This window comes from Larimichthys crocea, chromosome VI, assembly GCF_000972845.2.
Source record: "Larimichthys crocea isolate SSNF chromosome VI, L_crocea_2.0, whole genome shotgun sequence".
Classification (NCBI taxonomy): domain Eukaryota; kingdom Metazoa; phylum Chordata; class Actinopteri; family Sciaenidae; genus Larimichthys; species Larimichthys crocea.
Genome location: NC_040016.1, coordinates 19,637,932 through 19,655,166, shown reverse-complemented (window position 1 = coordinate 19,655,166; position 17,235 = coordinate 19,637,932). Strand labels below are relative to the sequence as shown.

Here is a 17,235-nt window from a genome sequence, read left to right as displayed (position 1 = left end):
AAATTCTGGACTACAGCCTGGTCAATGCTCCCTAAACTACAGCTTGAAGTCTGTTTACTGTCTAGATACAGATGTAAGATCAGGACGAGAGCTCGAAACAGGTCTGACATAAGAGGAGAACTAGTAACGGACCCAGCAGCAGTCATGTATCTCTTTCTTTGCCTCCAGAACTCGAATCAAGACCAGAACAAATAGACTAGTACCAGAGCTAACTCTTTTTATTTCGAGATTGTTTTGCGATGACTGTTTTCCTCTTCAGGTGTTTGCTCAGCGAGGGACTGTGACGTGAACGCCCAGTGCTCCTCACAGGGGGCAAAGGTCAGCTGTGTCTGTAAGGCCGGCTACGAGGGCGACGGCAGGATCTGCGTACCCAAAAACCCCTGCTCCGAGAACAACGGAGGGTGTCCCGTCAACTCCACCATCTGTGTCTTCAAAGGACCCAACAAGGTTAGGATGCCTCCAGAACGAGGACGAGAACGAGACTAGAACCAGGACTAGGATGGCAGTCAGGTGACCAGGAATCTGAAACTGTGTTTAACCTCCCTTTGTCTCTGTCTGTCTGTCAGTCCAGCTGCGAGTGTATGTCCGGCATGACTCCTGTAGCTGGCAGCGCTGAGTTTGGTTGTCATCTGGTTTCTGCCTGCTCAGCGGACACCTGCGACCCCACAGCCGTCTGTCGGACCGAACTGGACGGACACCCCAGGTCAGACACAAAACCACTTTTTCAGTTTCAGGTCTAGACACAAGAATAAACCTGGAGTGATTTGCTTATGCCGCCCATCGCTGGCCTAGAAATAAACCAGAACCAGAGACTAGAACTAGAAGTAAACCCAGATCCAGTTTCTTTATGTATATCAGCCTCCTCTAGAACTACAACCCAGTATAGAAGTGGGGTTAGAATCAGTTTCTAGAACCAGAAACTAGAAGCAGGTTTGTCTCTGTCACTTTGTTGCTCAGGACCAAGCCAAAAACCAGAACCTGGTCTCGAATAAGATCTATACTCAGAACAAATTCGTCTTCTGTTTCTTGGTTGTTCTTCTCTTTAGAACTGGACCAGAACTGGTTTCTTTACATCTGTGCCTCCCAATCTCAAGAACTATAACTAGACGCAGAGTTTTGTCTGTCTCTCTTTTGCTCTCTAGAACTACAGATAGATCCAGAACCAGGATTACAACTTGGTTTCTGTCTGTCTATTAATCACAAGAACAAGCACCAGGACCAGGAGCATGACTAAAAAAACAAGTCTTTGCTCATCAACTAGAACTATGATTCAGATTTTTGCTGTCTAGATACAGAACCAGGATCAGGGCCAGAGCTAAAACCAAGTCAGAAGTCTAATTGGAACTATACAAGGATTAGATCCAGACGTTTATCTCCCGTCTGTTTCTGGACTTTATCCTCTCGAACTAGAACAAAACCAAGATCCGAGACAAGAACCTTCTGCTCCAAAACCAGCGTTCTCTCTGTCTCTGGCTCTTTCTTACTCTCCAGAATTTGAACCTGGACTATGACCTCTTAGGTTTGCTCCCTAGAACTACAAATGAATCTCTCTTGCTGTCTAGATACAGATGTAGAACCAGGACCAGGACTAGAAGAGGTCTAAACCAACGTTACAGCTAGACAAGAACTAGATCCAGAATCAATCTGTATGTCTCTTTATATCTTTGACTTACTCAGGTAGACTCAAAGACCTTTGCCCTCCAGAACCAGACTAGAACCGGGATATTATTAAAACGAGAGTCAGGTCTAGAAAAGCAGCTGATGACTGTCTCTCTCTGTTTGTTAGTTTGTTTGTTTGTTTGTGTATCATGGTGTCAACCCCTCTCTCTCTCTCTCTCTCTCTCTCTCTCTCTCTCTCTCTCTCTCAGGTGTGTGTGCGATGCGGGCCAGATTGGTGACGGCCACCGTTGCTACGGTAACCTGATGGAGCGACTGATAGAGCTGGACAGGAGCGGGAGCCAGAGAGAAAATCTGACCGGAGCCGTCGCCTTGTTCGGTAAAAGCAAACACAGACACGCTGTGAAGAGTCAGCGGCTTAACAGAGACGATGTTTGATTATTCAGGTCTGAGATACGATCGAAGATCAATTATTGTTTTTCTTTCCTGAACTATAATTAATGCCAAAGTCCGTCCTGATTCCCCTTCAAGGTGAAAAATGACCACAGATTTATTTTTGTTAACATCGCTGTAAAATGTATTTCAGTTTCTACTTGTTGTCTTTTAAACGGCTTCTTGCTTCAAATGTATAAAATTTTAATTTCCAACTCAGGTTTCTATGGTTACCTCAGATTTCACAGTCTGTGACCTTTTGGCCTTTTGTGTATGTGTGTGTGTGTGTGTTTGTTTCAGAGAAAGGCTGTTCACTGCTGCTGAGTCACAACGGACCCTTCACAGCTTTCATCCCTCTGCTGAAAACACCTCTGACTGTAGGTCGTCTGTCTGTCTGTCTGTCTGTCTGTCTGTCTGTCTGTCTGTCCGTCCGTCTGATGCCTCCGTTTCAAAGTTTTATTTTAATGATCGCCTCAGTGTCTTCTGGCTGTGTCTCTCATGTGTCACTTTAGTCTCGTCTCGGAGTAAACGGAGCACACAGCAGCTCGACGATTGGATGTTTTCTCTCGGGACTCGTCTCCACTCCTTCAGTTTTTATGTCCACAGGCTTGTTCATCGTTTGTACTGATCATTAAAGTCAGGAGAGTTTCATGTCTCTCCAAGGCTCTAGAGGTCAAACTATCAGTCACCTAACATCTTCTATAAGGAGATGAATCAAAATAACTTCTCACACTTTGTCTGCGGTGTCGTTCCCTCATGCTGTAGGAAGTTAAACTTTTCTCCACATCTTGAAGCTGCTTTGCAGCTCCGATGCGTCGCCATGCAGCGACGGCTGCCTCCTAAATCATCAAACATGGTGAAAGGGCGTCAGTGGCTGATAACAGATATAAATTAGAGTCCTCTCTTGTCGCCTCCTGATCTCACACTCACACACTCTCGGCTCATCCTGAAGTGACAGATGGTCAGTACAAACTAGAACAAACCAGAGCGCGAGGCCTCCGGGCACACCACACACACACACACACACACACACACACACACACACCCTGACTGTGAAATCTGAGGTAACCATAGAAACCTGAGTTGGAAAATTAAAAATCTGATTTAATATTTAAATCAGGAATTCAAACGGAAGATGTTTAAAACACTCAAAGGAACCTGTAGACTGTAAACAGAAGCTGTGGGCAGGTTTTCATCTTATTTGGTACATGCCTACATGTACCAGAATAAATCCTGATCCTTCCAGAGCCGCCCAGTACATGAAGGTGTGCGTTTCAGACACACCTCTGTGCACAAAAAGATATTGTAATCACAAACCGTAAGTAAGTTTTAACACACACTTCGAGTGTGCATTAAAACTTTCATGCATAGTAACACAGTCGTGTCAGTGACATCATCCAACAACAACTGCCCACACTGAAATTCACTGCAGCAGAATGATTCAGTCTATGTCTGGATCATAGATCAGTTTGAGCAAAGACATCACCAGACGCTGTTTCAGATTCTGACAGGTCATATCCTCTGCAGCTTTGGCCTCTCTGCGCTGTATTTCCTTGGCCTCACGCTCTGGCTTGAATGTATATACACCTATAGAAGACGCCTGGTTATAACCTGAAGCAGAGGCAAGAAAGCCAAGCTGAAATAGCCTGTAGTAGTTCCTGGCCTCCAACTACTACATCATTACACACAACCAAAGGTGACGCTGCTGCTAGAAAACTCAAAGAACTCTGCACACTAGCCTTTTATTCCAGTAACAACATATAACACAAAACTGAGTGGACATCCATATTAAGTATTTAACTAGACAAACACGAGGTGTGAGATGCGGGCAGAGTGGCACACCAAATTATACTTATTAAATTAAGGATGTATTTTTGCATGCAATATTCTCCAGTTTTGTCTTAAAGGCTTCGCCTTGTGTTCATCCTTGAGTTTATCAAAAAAAAGGGCAACTCGAATATGTCGACCAAAACCTCACGAGGCGGGAAGACGAGCTTCCACTTATTTGGCAGAAAATGTCAAACAAGCTGCTTTCAGTCCTTTAACGAGAGGTTCGACAAGTTTGAGCTGAGTTTCCAGAATCTTCTGTTTGCCCACACTTTGAATTCACCCCTACCGCTCGTCCTTTTCTTGAAAATCTCTTACTCCCTCCAGACTCGAAGCAGTTGGTATCAAAATTTAAACACCACTATTTCTGCCTGGGCCAGCGACCTGAATTCAGAGATATCAGCAAAGTTCTGGGAAGAGGCAATGTCCCAGGTCCATTCTCTTCTTCTATTAACTCACGCTACAGGCTAATTCAGTATAAGGTGATTCATAGACTACACTACTTAAAAACAGAACTAAACCACATGTTCAGCTGAGGGATCACTAGCGCATCTATTCTGGTTCTGCCCGACTCTGCATAGTTTTTGGACTGCAATCTTTGAGCAGCCAGTTTATTCCAAAGACATTCAGCCTAACCATGACCTGGCCATCTTTGGACGCTCTGTAACGTCTATTGAGCTACTACGCAACGTGCAGATGGTTTGGCTGATAGGAATGGTGGTGGTTAAGAAACTCATTCTCCTGACCTTGTTTTGCACACTGGCTGAAAGAAATGCTGTCCATTATACAGATGGAAAAAAATCCGTATGTTCAAACCCAATATACAAAAGAGGTTTGAGAAAACATGGGGACCTTTCTTGGCACGGTGTCACATCACCTGACAACCACAGGGACTCTGACTTATCGGGCTATGTAACTATGTAGCACGGTGTTGGATTGGATTCACTTATTCATGTAACTTTACCTTGCTCTGGAGATATTGGGACAACTTTGTCTGTTTTTTCTTGTATGTCCTGTTACTGTCTTTGAAAAAACTTTTAAACTATAAATAAAATATATATTAAAAAAGTATTTAACTGGACAGCAGATCACAAGATACATTAGTACTCGTTCTAGGAAATAATATCGATCGATAGCACAATGAAATAAAATAAAATCACTGCAGAGATACAACATGAACATTTAAACTAATGTGAGATTTTACAGCATCATATCATTAAACCTTTTTCCTGTGCTTCTAGCTTTTTACAGACATAACATCTAAACTCAGTTTGTACTTTTTCAACAACCTCCCGACTCGCCTAGTTCAAAGAACCTCAGAGAAAGCTTTGACTGATTGTAATTTCCTGTCAGCTACAAAGATTTGGTGAAACCTCGGCTGTAGGAAAGGGAAGAAAAAAAAAAGGGAATCAAAGACGAGACCAAAAAAATAAATAAAAAAATGCAGTGAAAGTGACAACGTGTTCCTTTCACTAGACCAAATACAAAATCACATCAGGACCACACCAGAGGAGGAGTTGCCTCTGGGGTCTGATTAATTCTGGGAGAGGATAAAAGAACCAAAACACCCTGTGATCCCAGGACGTGTCAGGATTGTGTGTCTTAGTGCAGCGTAGGGTGAATCACAGGTTAGCCTGTAAGCTTTGAAAGAAAGAGTGAACAAAGTCTGTTTCCAACACAAAAAATGAACAATAGATACATTCAAAATTGATCCACTCACCTGTGCTGTCTCTACAGGGTGTCAACGAGGAGCTGGTGTGTAAAAACCACCTGATCCTGGGTCAGCACCTCTACAAGAGCCTGGAGGGACGAGACTTCAACCTGTACGGAGGAGCCACGTTGAGGAGCAAAGACAACAAGGTAATGCTTCCTCTCCAACGTCGTTTTCACTGAGTCGTGTCTTAAAAAATGTAAAACAGTAATATGAAAGGTGAAGATCACCCTTTTATTTATTTTTTACTGGGACACAGTCAGAATAATCCAAACACTTAAAACTGGATTTTATGTCTTAAGTTTGGAGGATTTTGTGAATAATATGTGTGCCTCAAGGAACACGCATACATAATAAGTACTTCATTACACTGATGCATTAATGTGCTCATTGATATGCCCGGAGCGATCCACGGTGGAGATATTAATAAAAGATGTCTTGATAAACAGTCACTGGCAAAGTCTTCTCATGATTCTCAGCCTGAATGTACAGAAACAGGACGTCAGTGAGGAAGTATCAACATCAGATGAGCTGAAAACAAACTGTAGGCATCGAGATGTTCCCAGTCCTTGATGTTTCCAGCTGTAAGTCCCTGAGTTAAAGCTCTCAGTGGACAGAGCAGTATAACTTTTGGTCCTCTGAGTGTTTTTTAAAGCTGCCGTTGCTCTCCTGATCTCACACCGCATCTTCAGACAGGAAGCAGTGTTTGGATCCAGAATCACAGGAGTGTAGGAGACCATCATCCTGATGATCAGGTTATCAGAGCTCCTCAGACTGGCTGTGATCATCCAGCAGGGGGCTCTGTTTGACTCTTTTCACTGCCGCCTTGTAACTCAGCAGGAATGAGGCGTCTTCAGCTCTTGGCTCCTCCTCTGTGGCTCTGACTGTGTCTGAAAGATCTGCTATCCCTCTGCTCAGAGCCTCCATCTTCTCCTTCATCATCCGACTCTTCTGCTCCTCTTCCCCCCTTAAAGCAGAGATCCTGGTCCCCTCTTCCTCCTCTAGAAACTTGTGAAGCTTCTCAAACTGCTCCTTAGTGAGAGCTTCAGTTTCTGAAGTGATTTTCTGAAGTCGTGATCCTGAGCAGGTTCATCAACAGGCATGAATCTGTGGTTGTCCCAGACCTTGCTCATCCTCACTGATCTCTTTCCAGTAAGAAGGCCTCACACAGGTTCTTTAACACCAGGTTACAAGGTGCATTTTTCTTCGAGTGGCTTGTTTTACAGCACGGACACTCGTGTGTTTGTTTCCCCCTCCACCAGCTCTTCAGACAGTCTTTGCAGAAGCTGTGGCTACACGACAGAATAACAGGATCTTTGAAGATCTCCTGGCAGACAGGACAGCAGAGATCCTTTGGTATGAAAGACATGTTGTCCAGAACGTGCCTTGTGTTCAGTATCCCAGTAAATCCCTCCTGTAGCTGTCCTCGCTCACAGTGGACGTGGTGGTTTTGCTGTGAACCTTAGTGTTTGTCTCTCAGGTTGCGTGTCTCTCTCTTCAGAAACAAGAAATAATGAGCTGTGTTTCCTGTTTTGTCTTGTTTAGTCAACGAGTGGGTGGACACATAGCTTCATATTTATCATTCCAGGTGTGTGTCGCCATGTCTAATGTCTTGTGTTTGTTACCACAAGACACCAAAGTGATTGCATGTTAAAGGATCGGTTCAAGACCATCTTGTCCAAAATCAATCTTAATGTCTCGTCCAACAACTTCTTCTTTGGTCAGTCTCTCTTTTTCTCTTCTCAGTTTCCTCCGTCAAAGTCCTCTTCAGTTTTTTCGTTTATACAAATTGCTGAGCCTGGTAGCATTGCACGTTTGCACAGCTCTGGTTCTGGCACGACACCAGCTCCACTCCCTGGTCCTTAAAACCAGTTCACGGTCTTGGACCAGCCTGTGGTGCAAACATTAACTCTCTCTCTGCGCTCTGAGCTCACAGTAACAAATAGAGGTGGTGCTCGAGCACCTTTTTCTAATTTTCCAGAACTGAAGTTTTAAATTTGGCTCGTGGCATCAATTCTTAATTAAAAGGATGTTGAAATGCCGGAGAGCTGCGTTTGAGTTCTTGTCACAGTCATGGCACAAACAAGCGCCCGTCTACCTCGCCATCCTTCACCGGTGACAGCCAGGTAACAATCGTGTTTGCCCTAAACCTCATTAAACATTCATTAAAACATGTCGATACAGCTCGCCTAACTCAGACAATAACTGTCACTGCACTAGTTGACTGTGTAAATCATATTTGAGGAGGCTGTTTGTGTTTGTGTGTATGAAAGATAGCAGGAAGAGAGAGAGGGGAAGCATAGCAGCTGTGCTCAGGGTGGATTTGAGAAATAACACCTTGGGGAGGCGTCCCAGCGAGACTCCTGGTGTGATACTTGGAGAGAAGAGGAGAGGAGATAAAAGGGAAGGAGAGGAGAACAAAATGAGGAGAGGAGATCAGAACTTCCTAATGGAGGGTTGATTCATTTTACTTATTTAGAGCAGCTACTTTCAGGTTTGTGTAAAGATTTGTTGACCTTGGTGGTTATTTATTATATAGACCACTAAACGTTGCACTATGCGGCACTGTTTTCTTTGTTGTTGTGTATTCCTGTGAGAAAATGTAGAACAAGTGAATACTAAAGAGCATTGTTTATATGCTTAGTAAGTCCTGACTGGGTGCATGGGTGTTAAAATGTCCATCATTCATCCATTTTCTTCCACTTATCCGTGGTTGGGTTGCATTGGCAGCAGGTTTAGCAGACGTCCTTCTCCCCAGCAACACATCGCAGCTCGTCCTGGGGGGATCTCGAGACATTCCCAGTCTAGATCGGCTCTGTATTCCCCTCAGCAGGTTCTGGATCTGCCCCGGGGTCTTCTCCCAGTATGTACTTGCAACACCTTCAAAGATGCCCGAACCACCTCAGCTGGCTCCTTTCAATGCGAGGAAGGAGCAGTGACTCTACTCTGAGCTCCTTTATGAACGTCTGAGCTTCATATCTAAGGCCCAGCCACCTTATGAAGGAAACTCATTGAGCATTCACCTCCCTCGTCCCCAAAACAGTCCAGTACCGCACCAATCCATCTCGTGGTCCATCTTCCCATCGTCTGTGAACAATATTCCTGAAATACTTGAACTCATTCGCTTGGGTCAGCAACTCACTCCCAACCCATAAACCCACGGCACTGATAGTTCATCCTTCATCTAAATCTCATGAAGTATGAAATATGTCAAACATCTGTCTTAAAGTATGAAAAGTAAATAAGGCCTGAAAAATGGTTAAAAATGGTGTGTGTGTGTGTGTGTGTGTGTGTGTGTGTGTGTGTGCACTAATTAGTAAATCAATATGTTATCAGCTGTGTTTCCATCGCTGTAATCAAAGGTTTCCATGGTGATGGTGTCTGCTGTTTGACCCCTGGCTGAGAGAGTTTATTTCATAGAGATGTCAGCTGACGTGCGCCTCTCAAAACAATCATGAAGTCGAGATGTCAAACGTTTAAATGTTGCCAGTGTTCGCACAATTCTTGTTTCCCTTCATACTTCCACACTGCTACCATGAAGATACTCTCTATATATTCTCATTTCTAGTCTCAATAACGTCTCATTTCACGTAGAGATTCATCCTGATGGACGACCCCAGCAGACAGTACCAGATCATCCAGGAAGACCTGCCAGCAGCCAACGGCATCATCCACATCATCGACCGGCCGATCACAAACACGCTTTCTGACAGGCCTTCACGTGACGAACAGGCGAGTTCAAGGGTCACTTCACCAGATATTGTACAGAAAACTCCCTGAAAACACAAACACACACACACACAAAGCATTTCTAGAGCTTTTTGTTTGATTTAATATATTTAGCTTAGCTCGCCTGAACTTGCATCATGTATAAAGACTGAGTCCTAACTGCAAGGATCAGGTTCAAGTCTGGCCTAAAGTCTTAAAGGTTAAGCAGAAATTGCATAAATATCTGGCTTAATGCATTTAATTTTATTATTCTATCTGGTTAAATGTATATTAGATGAGTCACCTGCATTACAACAGTGCAGTTTATCTATACCCAGTATGTGGATTTATGTTTTTTATTGTGCTACGGGCCGCGTGTGTGTCCGTAATAAAGCTCTGATTGATTCATATACATCATTAACTCAGCTAATTTTACAGCAGTTTATGAACATGAACGTCATCTGATCTTCTTCTTCTTCTTCTTGCGTCCAGTTTGCCGATAAGACGATCGGTGAGATTCTGACTAAGGATGGAAAATACAACCGCTTCCTGTCTCTGGTTGATGTGAGTGTTGGTGCACTGTATGTTTTGGCCCAGATGAACTTTATTGATCAGTAAGACGGAGCAGCCCTCCCCTGAACAATCATAGCTTAGAAACCATAACAAGGAGCAGCAGGTCTGTCAGTGTTTGGGTATAGTAACAGAGTATTTATAGTTTATTCACCTTCTCTAAAGCCTGAAGCAAAACAGCAAACATGTCAGGAATGGATTAAACATTATGTTTATCTGCTCTGACATGAGATGCTGAAGTAAACACGTATAAACAGGTAGTAATATAGTGTTAAGTCTCTGGTAAATGCTACATTATTTTCATTTTCATGCTCCAGTAACCCCGGCTTACCTCATTATCATACACAGTGCTGCCTGTTAGCTTTAGTGTCCTTAAAGATCCAGTGTGTGTGTATATATATATTTATTACCGTAGCCCACAATGGACAAACTAAACACTGCTTTTTTTAGTGGGCCTTTAAGTTTTTGCTCATGCTAAGGAAGGAGCAGGTGATAAAAAGTAAAAAGTCTTGTAATCCACAAGATTCAGCTGCAGACGGTCACTTTCCAACCGACTCATAGATCTAACATCCCATAAGTATGTAGCGAGCTTCTTCTTAATAAAGATCGATGCTGAACCTTTGGTGTGTGTGTGTGTGTGTGTGTGTGTGTGTGTGTGTGTGTGTCTGCAGAACTCTGGCTCGCCTCCCCCCCTGCGGGGTCCGGGACCCCTGACTGTGTTCGTCCCCACCAACGAGGCTGTGGACCGAGCCAGAGACGGCAGCATCCTGTACATGCTGAATGACGTAGGTGTAATTAGTACTCTAGTACTTTTTTAGCTTTCATTATGCAATGTGAAGATTTTTTATAATATTATTCTGTTCTCTTTCAAGGCCAAATATAAACTTCAGGAACTTCTCAGACACCACGTTTTCTCCCAGGCGGTGGTAAGATACAATCTGCCTCCTTCAATCCATTCTTCTTTCAGTCCTCCCCGCTTACGTCTGTCTTTTTTTTGCTCTGCATGTGAAGAAGGTGAAGAAAGAAATATCTAACAGAGCCATAACTACTCTGTGTTCATAAATGGTGTATGACTCCGCACAGGTGTTTATGTCATGTACCTGTCTGTTGTGCCATTGGAGTGAGACAGCTCCATCCTCTGACCTCGGTTACCATAGTAATGGTGTCCCCTAACAACCTTTTTCTGTCCCTTAGCTGACAGTCGACGAGTTGGCTACTGTCCGTCAGATTAGGACGTTGGCCAATCAGGTTGTCACCATCAGTGTGTCTGACTCTGTAAGTGCCTCTGATTGGTTCTCCTCAGCGTCTCTTGGTTTGACATTAGCACTTTCACATAAACCCGCTCGTCTCTCTCCAGGGTGAGATCCTGTTGGGCGAGAAAGGCATCCATCTAACAACCACTAACATTATGGCGTCCAACGGGATCATCCACATGATCGACGGCCTTCTGTATCCGCCCTCCATCCTTCCCATCCTGCCTCACCGCTGTGATGTCACTGAGAGCAAGATCACCATGGTGAGCAGAGTGTAAAGTAACACAGTAACACACACAGAGACTTTAACAAACAGAATACCAGGGGCACAACCTGGGACAGAACATAATGTCAAAGCTTTGGGGGTCTAGCACCACGTAGTGACCCATTACTCAGAAGTGTGTCACACTGTGATCAATCAGAGAACCCATCGGCCATCGTTTGATGATGAATTATCCTCTTGGGACAAAGACCGATGTATCCAGACTTTCAGTGTAGTATAGTCTCAGCTCCTGGGAGTATAGTTAAAATGTAAGACATAAAATTGTGCAGCAGGTAAAAAAAAAATAGGAATATATATTTAATACAATATAAAATATGTATACAGTTAATTAAAATAGGTTTTGCAGTAATGCTGTAGATGTACATACATAACAAGAACAGGTTGTAGACAGGTCTGCATAGAAATATTTATATACTGTGATAGATAGACAGGTAATAAAATAAATATTGTAAATATACTGAGATGTAAACAGGCTGCAAACAGAGCTGTATATGTTTGTACAGTACCAGTAAAGTTTAATTGTGTACAAATATGGTGGTAATATAACTTAGTGGATTTAGTCGATGCCATTTGAGACATGTTGGAGATCTAAAAGGCCCCAAACTATGCAGGTGAAATCAATTAATTCAATCAAAACAATCAGGTAATAATAAATAATGACTTTAATTAATATTAAAGTACCTCGAGAGCACTGCCTTTAAAGATGGATAAACAATATTTTATATATGTTTTTGACAAATTAACTGATTAATTCTCAGTCTTATAAAATAAACTAGACTCTTGGAACATGATTAATAATTCAGTTGATAATTACAGCTGAATTTAATGTATCAGCAGCTCGTAGGTTGAAGGATTGCAGTTCAGCATGTAAGAGGTCGGCAGCATTCGCTCCTGCCGGATAACAGCTGCGAAAAGAGTTAGTGAGTTTGCATGCACCGTGTGTCTGTGTGAGGTTAACTCAGCGTTAACTTGTCTCATTACTTATAGTCAGTTTGTAAAGCGTCTCGCTCTGAAAATAACAGCAACACTTTGTCACATTTAGCTAAAAACAATGTTTAAAAAACTGGTTTGAATTTTTGAGAGTCACTTTTTTGCACATTTAGAACAATATTTGTTAACTTAGAGATATTTTAAATATTTAAATCCAAATGTTACATGTTACACCTAAATGCTTAATATAAATCTAAAGGTTAAATCTAAATATAAATAAATCTAAATGTTAAATCTAAATCTAAATGTTAAATCTAAATCTAATCTAAATGTTAATCGAAATCTAAATCTAAATGTTAAATCTAAATGTTAAATATAAATCTAAATGTTGAATCTAAATCTAAATCTAAATGTTAAATATAAATCTAAATGTTAAATATAAATCTAAATGTTGTTACTCTACTGTAAAATCCCTTTAATGCATAATTTCTGACAAAGGTTGATGCACTTGAACTCAGGACAGGAAGGCTTTTATGTTGCAACCATAATCCCTTCTTGTGGGGAGGGGAGGTACGACTGTAAACGTGACTCAGAAGTCCAGTTTAATTAACACAAGAAATGAAACACTAATGCTAACGGCAGTATTAATTTTGCGTGTGTTTGTGTTTTCAGGGTCCATGTGTTCACTGCAGTTACCTCTATGAGACTGACTGTCCAGAAGGCACCACTGAACTGGTAAAACACCTGCAACATTTCCATTGTAATATACACAACGCCTCCAGGGTGACACAGCCACACAGGAGATAAACACTGCTGATGTGGGAAAACTGTGCAAACACGTCGATAAATCATCAGTTTGGTAATCCATGAGCAGAGGCGAGGAACTGTAAGGTGAAACATTTATGGAGGAGCTTTCACTGACACTTTCAGACGTCTGATGACCTTCAGAATAAAAGGTTGAATGAAAGCACAGATAAATAAAACTCGCTTGCTTGTTTTATGTTTATTAAGTACAGAATATGTGAATTTAGATTATTCACAGACACCAGATTTTAGTCTGTTTACGTGGCGTGACAATTTTATTCTTTTATTCTGATTTAGTTTATCAGTTTGTGCACCATTCTTTCCACAACAGTATTTTTTGTACCAAATAAAAACCTGGTGGAAATTATGGACGATAGCAGAAAGCCAACCACTCTGTATGTCCGTCTCCAGAACTCTCATCAGACCGGCTGTGAATACGTCACGTCTCCTCTCAGGCCAACACTCAGTAGAGGCTGTGCCAAATTCTGCAACGCCACCAGACAGGTGAGAACGGTGCTCGGTGAACGCAGCTTTATTTTTGGCTTCATTTCATTTACAACTCAGCTGCTAACGGTGCCTTCAGATGAGAAGAAGGTGTTTATAACGTTAAATGTGTGATCACGTATGAAACGACCAAAGAAAGGATGGTGTGTGCGTGACGCCACCTGACTAATCTAAAAATCAGCAAAGACATGGATCATCACTGGACCACATCACTATCCTTCATGTTTCTAAGCAAGAAAGTTGATTACACTGGAGGATACATTTTTTTGTTGAGTTAGGTCTGACAGCTGTTTTTAACTAATTTCTGGGTGCAGAATCCAAAACTGATCTCAGTTTTTCTTTATAAGTTTTTGAACTATAGGATCCCTGTTTTCTCAAAGAAAATACAAACAATACTGTACTGAACAGATATGTGCTTGTTTGTTGAATCCCACGTGAATTTCAAAATCTGCATCATTGCTGTCACTGCGTTCTTCAACATCACTCAGATCTTCTAGAGGAGATAGTTGTTCGAAAGGAGTCAGGGTTGTTTAGGCGTTTACGACGAGAAGTAGCAGGAGCGGAAATGATCTGGAACAAAGGAAATATATACCTATGGAAATAAAACACTAAGATCTTTGAAAATTACGAAAACAGCATCAAACCAAATAGAACTTACAGCGGTATGCCCATGGTGACAAGGTGAAGAGAACAGCAGCACAAATCCTCTTCATTCTACTATGCCAGCTTTCTGTTTGCAGATATTGATAGTACTGACCTATTGGGAGCTGCACACACCTCTCACCACACTGTCTCAACTGTGACTGCACAAACATGTTACGTAGCTGTAGATGAGTCCAATCGTGATCAGCTGGCAAGTCTTACTACAGCTGATCAGTGGAGGGTAAGCTGTGGAGAAAACACTTGATGCTAAAAGAAAGAAAGAAAAGAAAGAGAATGGCAGCTGCCCAAACTGAGGTCAGGCGTGAGTGAAACTGTGTTTGCCATAAAATATATCCTATCCTACATGTTTCTAAGCAAGAAACTTGATTATCAGTGCTTTTGAAAGAGAATGGCAGCTCACTCTAAATTACGTGCTTAAATGCATTATGAAGAAGAATAAAAGATCAGTGCTTAGCACCGTCGCTCTGGTTCCTGGCATGTTCTCCTCGTGTCTACCTGGGTTCTCACAGTGCTCTTCTGAATGTCAGCGTGAATGGTTGTTTGTCTCCGTGTGTCCTGTGATGAGCTGGCCACACGCTCAAGGACAGCTGGGATTGTCTCCAGCCCCACCGTGACCCTGATGAGGGAAAGCGGTTACAGATAATGGATGATCACATGACTGCTTGTATGTGTTTAGCAGTTAAAGAGACGGATATTTCCCTCAGGAGCTGGTGGAGACCAAAATCAGAGCCAAACAAATCCAAATATCTGCTCCAGGCAGCTGTTAACACATTCGTCATATCGACATGATAGGTGTTAAAATGTCACTGTTGTGTTCTCTGTGTGTGTGTGTGTGTGTTTAACAGATAGCAGAGTGCTGTAAAGGTTTCTACGGTCCGGACTGTAAACCCTGTATTGGAGGTTTCCAGCATCCCTGCTATGACAAAGGAACGGTGAGCAACAAACAACTCCTCGTGTGTCTATTTGTGTGTGTGTGTGTGTGTGTGTGTGTGTGTGTGTGTGTGTGTGTGTGTGTGTGTGCGAACATAAACATTTATTTATTCATTCAACAACATGCAGTGCTTTGACGGTATCCATGGCAACGGCTCGTGCAGCTGTCAGTCAGGCTTCAAGGGTGTCGCCTGCCACATCTGCTCGGATCCATCCAAGCACGGAGACAAGTGTGACGAAGGTAACGGCTCCTCCTCGATGACAGTTTGGAGAGAAACGTAACGCCTGTTTGAGATTTAACGCGTCAACTTTAGTCAAAAAACAGACGGACAACGTGAAATTATTCTCTTGTTCACTCATTCATCACACTTTTTATTGAAGACACTCAATAGTTTTTACTCTGTTGAGACTTAGACACCTGTTTATCATAGTTTTTTAAGTGTTTGTTTGTTGTTTCACATGGTGTGACTTGTATTATGACTTACCTCAATTTACCGTGTGTGTGTGTGTGTGTGTGTGTGTGTGTCTTCAGATTGCCGCTGTCTCCACGGTGTGTGTGATAACCGTCCAGGCAGCCGTGGTGTGTGTCGGAGAGGTTCCTGTATTGAGGGTTACTCCGGAGAAAACTGTGACAGGACGGCCACGCCGTGCAACTCTGACGGGCTGCAGGAACACTGTCACATCCACGCATACTGCACACACACAGGACTGAATACTAAGTAAGATACTACGACTGCTTCTTCAGCCATTCAGATTTTGTAGGTTCCTCCTGTTCGGTGAGGAGGATTCAGGCTTATCGAGGTGTTTTTCAGTCCTACCTGGACTCCTGCAGCTCTCTCTGTCACCTCTTAAGGGTGTTTGTAAGCTGTTTACAGTCACAGTCAGGCTGGAACGTCAAGTGTTAAGCACCACATGGAAGGCCGACACAATACTCACCATCCAGTGTGTGTGTGTGTTGCAACAGATGTGTGTGTAGGGATGGATATGATGGTGACGGTCACTCCTGTTCCCCCATCAACCCCTGCCTGAAGAGCAACCGAGGAGACTGCGACACCAACGTAAGTCTTACTGCTCACCTGTGTGTGAACGGTGATAACTACACACAGAGTCATGTAAGTCTTGAGGTTGCTGTGGGGTGTTAAATCTCAGATTGCTATGGGGGCACTGACTTCTCTCTGTATGTTTGTGTTTAGGAAAGCAGGTCAGTCTCACTCAAAGCTGTCCACCTGCTTTTATAACACCCCCCTCCCTCTCTCCTCTCCGTCTTTACAGGCACAGTGTGTGTATGCAGGTCCAGGTAACGCGTCGTGTGTGTGTTCTGAGGGTTGGACAGGTGACGGCAGGGTGTGTGTGGAGATCAATAACTGTCAGCTGCAGAGTCGAGGAGGCTGCAGCCCCAACGCCGACTGTAACCACAGGGGACCTGGACAGGTCAGTTCCTGATGATTAATAATGGATGTGACACTTACTGACCAGTCTCACCCAGTCCTCTCTAAAGAGTACCAACCTACATCAACTCGTTGTCTATATGGTTGACTGAGTAGTTGCTGAAAACATTGTGTTATGGACTCTTTGTTCATCTGTCTGTTTGTCTGCAGAGTGAGTGTGTGTGTAAAACAGGTTACGCCGGGGACGGCATCGTGTGTGACCTCCTTAACCCCTGTCTCTTCAAGAATGGAGGCTGCCATGGCCTGGTAAACACACACACACACACACACACACACACATTAATTGTGTCATATCATGTCAACCATAAAGAAAGATTAGGTTTTAATTATTCCGGATTTAAAGGATGTTTTTGTTTTGCTATTGTAGAGTTTCAGGAAACAAAACAAAACAACAGATTTCAGCTTTCTAAAAGTTTCCAAACATGCTTCAAGTTTTACATAAATGATTTCAAATGAAATGATACGATGCATCAAGTTTCACTGTCGAGAGAACACAAGATAATGCCGTTTGCAGATGACGCCCTAGTGTATGTGACACAACCAGCCCGCTCTCTT

At 42.9% G+C, this 17,235-nt stretch overlaps 1 protein-coding gene across 3 annotated transcripts in view; it reads left to right on the top strand.

Moving 5' to 3' along the window:
* Window positions 1–17,235, top strand: part of stab1 (stabilin 1) — a 60,611-nt gene that overhangs the window by 6,161 nt on the left and 37,215 nt on the right. For all 3 annotated transcript variants that reach the window (XM_027278819.1, XM_027278818.1, XM_027278820.1), the window contains 19 exons: window positions 260–447; window positions 567–703; window positions 1,869–1,996; window positions 2,350–2,426; window positions 5,614–5,736; window positions 9,182–9,319; window positions 9,788–9,859; window positions 10,537–10,650; window positions 10,738–10,791; window positions 11,060–11,140; window positions 11,223–11,381; window positions 13,004–13,066; window positions 13,547–13,639; window positions 15,148–15,234; window positions 15,362–15,473; window positions 15,765–15,951; window positions 16,197–16,290; window positions 16,505–16,663; window positions 16,831–16,926. In XM_027278819.1, the coding sequence (XP_027134620.1) occupies window positions 260–447; window positions 567–703; window positions 1,869–1,996; window positions 2,350–2,426; window positions 5,614–5,736; window positions 9,182–9,319; window positions 9,788–9,859; window positions 10,537–10,650; window positions 10,738–10,791; window positions 11,060–11,140; window positions 11,223–11,381; window positions 13,004–13,066; window positions 13,547–13,639; window positions 15,148–15,234; window positions 15,362–15,473; window positions 15,765–15,951; window positions 16,197–16,290; window positions 16,505–16,663; window positions 16,831–16,926 (2,162 nt within the window). The remainder of the gene's footprint in view (window positions 1–259; window positions 448–566; window positions 704–1,868; window positions 1,997–2,349; window positions 2,427–5,613; window positions 5,737–9,181; window positions 9,320–9,787; window positions 9,860–10,536; window positions 10,651–10,737; window positions 10,792–11,059; window positions 11,141–11,222; window positions 11,382–13,003; window positions 13,067–13,546; window positions 13,640–15,147; window positions 15,235–15,361; window positions 15,474–15,764; window positions 15,952–16,196; window positions 16,291–16,504; window positions 16,664–16,830; window positions 16,927–17,235) is intronic.